Below are 4,643 nucleotides of genomic sequence, written 5' to 3' on the forward strand. Positions count from 1 at the left end.
ATCCTTAGGTATAAAAAGGGCATAAAGGCCCTGTGTCCACGATGCTAGAACTTGGACCAAGTGGATACCGGCCTTTACGCTTATCGATTTCATCTCTCCGTGGATAACGATCTATTCAGACATCCCTCAGCTCATTTTCTATGATAATTCCTATTCAATCAACGGTAGATATGCGGATGCAAATCTCAAGATTATCAGCTGCAGGACACAAAAGTCCAATTCTACAGTCAATAATGCAACTTTCGCTCTGACCTACCGTCGCGCCACCGTTTTTTCCCCCTTATCAACCGAGCTCGTGCCGTAATCTCCGTTTCCGGTTAGATGTCGAAACTGTCGCGAATCGGCAACGACGGGTCCTTCTCCTTACGCGGAAATGGCGGTCGCGAGATCTCCCGACTAAAAAAACCATCGGCGAATCCGGCGGGCAACGCATCGCCCACACGCTGATACGCGTTATCAGCGTTGGACGCATAATTAGCGCGCAGCTGCAGAGAACGCAGCGCGAACGCTCGATAACGCATCTACGGTGATCCGGTTGGATTAGGACGCACGGTATACACCGTGCTCTTTACGTCGTTACGTAAAAGCGAAGGACGGCGCCGGTCTAAAAATAGGCGTGCAAGAGTCGCGCTATCTCACGCCGTTTCTGTTCGCCGCGCGTCCCCGTCCCCGGGCCCCGTCCCTAGTCCCATCCCCGTCGCCGTCCCGTCCCGGCCATGTCCCCGTCCCCGTCCCCGTCCCCGTCCCCGTCCCCGTCGCCAATCCACCCAGTCTGTCCGTCCTTTTCGCGCTCGTGCCGCTTACCGCCAATGCGGCCGAAAAAGAAAGCCGCCGCGGGGACAACGGCGCGTATATCGCATTCCATCGAGTTTTCCTCTCAAGGTCAGATAGGCCCACCGTTCGAATTCAATACGAACCGCCTCGTCTTTAATGCCTTCTCGAGTACCGGGGGGTTCTCGCATACCTGGCAGCGGTTCTCATCGCTCGCGGAACGAGCACCGCCGGAGTACGTTCCGCGCTCTCGCACGAATTTCCCCGGCCGCCCGACGGTTCTTATGCAACGGAACTGTTTCGGAAACGGAATGGAACCGAAATCTGACCGATATAAGTCCAGAAACTTTTGCAAATGTACAGTAACTTATGTACATACAACGAATTAACGCCGTATGACGATCGCGTCGAGTCCTCGAACTTCGTTCCTCGATTTGCCCTCGATCGATGCCTCGTTGATTTGAATTGGCCGACACTGGTCGTCTCATTCGTCGAGCCGGCGGGAAGGCGGATCGGAGCGCGACAAGGGAAATCAATAACGGCCAACGTAATCGAAGCGACGGCGGGCGGCGCGGCTGGAATTTCCTACGTCTCGAGCGCCCGCGTGTTCCAGAACGTTCCACGGAGCGTCCGTCGATCCGCGCCCAGTGCGCGCGATCGCGCTACGATCTCGGAGAGATCGGCGACCGTGAGTCATCGAAATTCGAAATTCCCCGGGAATTGCCAACCGCTGCCTAGCGGTGAAAAAGACGACCGTCTCAGACGTGGCCTTTATATCGGTAAAGGCAGACACGGGACACGGGGCTCAAGACGCGAGTCGTACACAGCCGACGACACAGAGCGAGCCGGAAGGTATGTGTGTATGTGTGTGTGTGCGTGTGTGCGCGCGCGCGCGCCTCTGCTTGTGTGTGTAGCGATCGCGGTTACCATGAGTCTTGGGGTAGGGCAGTGGAAATTTCCACTGGTGCCCGTTGGGACGGTCAATACTCTCTCTCTCCGTGCTGTAACGCGCGCCCGCAACGACGGTCGTGCGGATTACAGGGCGTTTCAGACACGGCAGCACGCGCCGCGCACCGTTACGGCTTCCCGCCTCCGGGGAATCCCTTCCCCCCTTCTCCCTGGCTAGGGGAGAGATCCCGTGAATCTCTCTCGATCAGCTCCCGATCCCGGTGAGGGACCCTGGCGCCGCGGGGGAGCGAAACCGCGAAGCCGCGAAACGCGCCGCTCGGCGGTAACGAGATTACTCGCGAAGCCTTAATTCTCCGCGCGGAGAGCTGTACTCCCTTTGAAACACCTACGGAGTTTCGCTTATTAGAGAGACATTCGCGCGGTACGTCGCACGATTTCAAGGCGGTCGCTTTAGTGTCACTGCCTCGAGATCGAATCTTAACGATGCCATTCATATCTGATAGATATCACATGACTCGGAGAGAATTTTCTCTTAAAATTTATCCTGAAAATCATGCGACCGTGGGACAACATGGCGTTTTGAAGAACTTTGAGTTTTTGGAAATTTTACCGTACATTTTCCTAGTAAAACGTATGGTAAAATTTCAAAAACTCATAAAATTCTTCGAAATACCTTGTCGTTTTGCGATTACATAATTTTCAGGATAAACTTTGAAAGAAAATTCTCTCCGTACAGAGATACACTTTCACGTTGTTAGCTAATGTAAAATCTATCCCTCGTTGCGTCCACATCAGTTATTGTCCGGTAACGCGTTTTCCCCGTACTCGCCAATAAATATATTAATGCAGACAACGACCGTTATGTCGCTTCGAAAATAGCTACCGTAGAATGCGCGCATGTATTTATTACACGAGGCCTTTTCGTCTTGGAGCCCGCGCCCGAAACGATGATTCATTCGCGAAATGCCACATCCGGTGTGGAGTGTCGGGTAATACTTGTGCCACGGACTCACCGCTTCCCAACTTCGTCTCAACAAACTTTACTTTAAATTAACATAAGAAAATATGTTCGATGACCAAACTACGTGTCTGTTTAATTACATCGTATTTGAATCGCTAGAACTGCAAGTAAGATCGAAATCCATCGATTCGTCAATTATCGACGAATGCGCATACGAGAGCACACATCGATCGGTTAAAAATAGTCTGCTCCGCGCGGGAGCGAACGAGGTTGCGAGGAAACCCGCGCAAGTGTTGCGCAAGCCTAGCCGACAATCTTGCTCCCCCGCTCTCGGGCATCAGATCCGATCCCAGCACCATCTCGGCGCTACCGCCAGGAATCGGTCCCGGGCCCGGAGATCGGTAAATTTGACGAGCCACCCGCGGGATGGTTTTTCACAGCGGGAGAGGAGAGAGACAGGGAGAGCGTGACCGACGAGCGTGGTTGTTTCGGCGTGACGCAACGTTACCGTACACGGCGGTGAGATCGGTGGTGTATTTTTTGGCAGCCGATACGCTCAAACCGTCGATCGATGTGCCAAATGCTCGCTTTATCGTCCCACCCCACATGCTGTCGCGGGATCGCGGGCCAGGAAACGTGGAAATAGCACGCCGGGCTCTTTGGCCTTTCGGTCTCTTCGGGCTCGACCGAAGGCTGCCCGCAGCGCGATTCCCAGACGAGATTTCCCTCCCGTAGCGATTTCCGGCGAGACACCTCACCTCATGGGCCGCCGGGTCCAACGCGTCTGAATTAGGTCCAGGGGCTCGATCATGAATCGTTTCCTCTAGCGTCAACTCGTGAAAAGTGAGAAATTTCACTGACGAATATTGAACTCTTCAATGGAATTGTTCACTTTTCACGAGTTCACGCTAGAGAACAAGATTCATGATCGAGCCCCAGATTGTGGTAGAGAACGTGCGGGCGACAATTTCGTTTCGGCGCTATCTCGCTCTCACAGTAGCAAGAGAAGAGAGCGATATCCCATTCGCGATAAAATTATCTAATGAAAACGATATTGGTGTCGACAAACGGTCTTAGAGCTTCTCCCAGATAATCAAAGCCCAAAGGCACGAATATTCTTCCAAACGCTCGAAACATGCTTATCCCTTTTTATTAGCTGGTAGAGATATCAGGATACTGTGCGCGGAGAGAATTGCAACTCAAATTTCAAAAACTCATGAAATTCTTGCAAATGCCACGTTGTCCCACGATTACGTGATTTTCGGGTAAATTTTATGAAAAAATTCTCTCCGCGTTCAGATACGCGTAGAAAACCCGTGTTTGCTCCCGCGATCGCAATCGTCTTTCGAGCATACGTCGAATTTCGGGAGAAAGCAATTCCGTTCCCACGCGCAACGTTTCCACTTGTCGCTATCTATCTCGAAAATCGAGACCGAGAGCTTATTAGCGCCCGAGGGAAAGTATTCCCGGGAGCGATCGGCAAATGAGACGCGCCCCGAGATCCGGTTCAACGCCGTGCCTCATATTCTCCGAGATTCTCGTCGGGAGCGCGTCGAATTAATTTTAGAATCCCACCTCTCGCTGCATTTCCGAGGGAAGCCCCGTCTGCGATCGTTTCGAGTCGCGCAACGCGCGGCGCACACGTCTATCTGTCGCATCCGTCTATCGATTGGCGAGCACCGGCAGCAGCCGGCGGCGTCTTGCGCGCGTGTAACTTTTCGAAAACGGATTGGACGGCGTCGGGTTAGCCGTGGCTGACTTCCACACTCCGTCGCGAATTAATTGATGAATCGCCTGTGACAGGCGTCGACGTTCCGCTCTGCTGATTTACGACTGTAACCGTAAAGCCCTAGTCTACGATGAATCGTTAGTCGTTGGTCAGAAGTTGGGACTGTATGTTGGACCTTTTTTCTGCTGGGCGGAAAAAGGACCGACACACAGCTCCGGCTTCTGACTAATAATCTGTGTACCCTATGGTCCGGTTTGTCATTTTCTGGTTAAC

At 52.9% G+C, this 4,643-nt stretch overlaps 1 protein-coding gene across 1 annotated transcript in view; it reads left to right on the forward strand.

The window, feature by feature from the left end:
- Nucleotides 1-931: 931 nt before the first annotated feature.
- LOC105565524 overlaps nt 932-4,643 on the forward strand; it is a 25,461-nt gene continuing 21,749 nt past the window's right edge. Inside the window, exon 1 of the mRNA XM_012018792.1 lies at nt 932-1,623. Within this exon, the coding sequence (XP_011874182.1) occupies nt 1,127-1,623 (497 nt within the window). The 5' untranslated portion in view covers nt 932-1,126. The remainder of the gene's footprint in view (nt 1,624-4,643) is intronic.

The sequence above is a fragment of the Vollenhovia emeryi genome, unplaced genomic scaffold (genome assembly GCF_000949405.1).
Source record: "Vollenhovia emeryi isolate VEMERY1.0 unplaced genomic scaffold, V.emery_V1.0 DF939151.1, whole genome shotgun sequence".
Lineage (NCBI taxonomy): Eukaryota > Metazoa > Arthropoda > Insecta > Hymenoptera > Formicidae > Vollenhovia > Vollenhovia emeryi.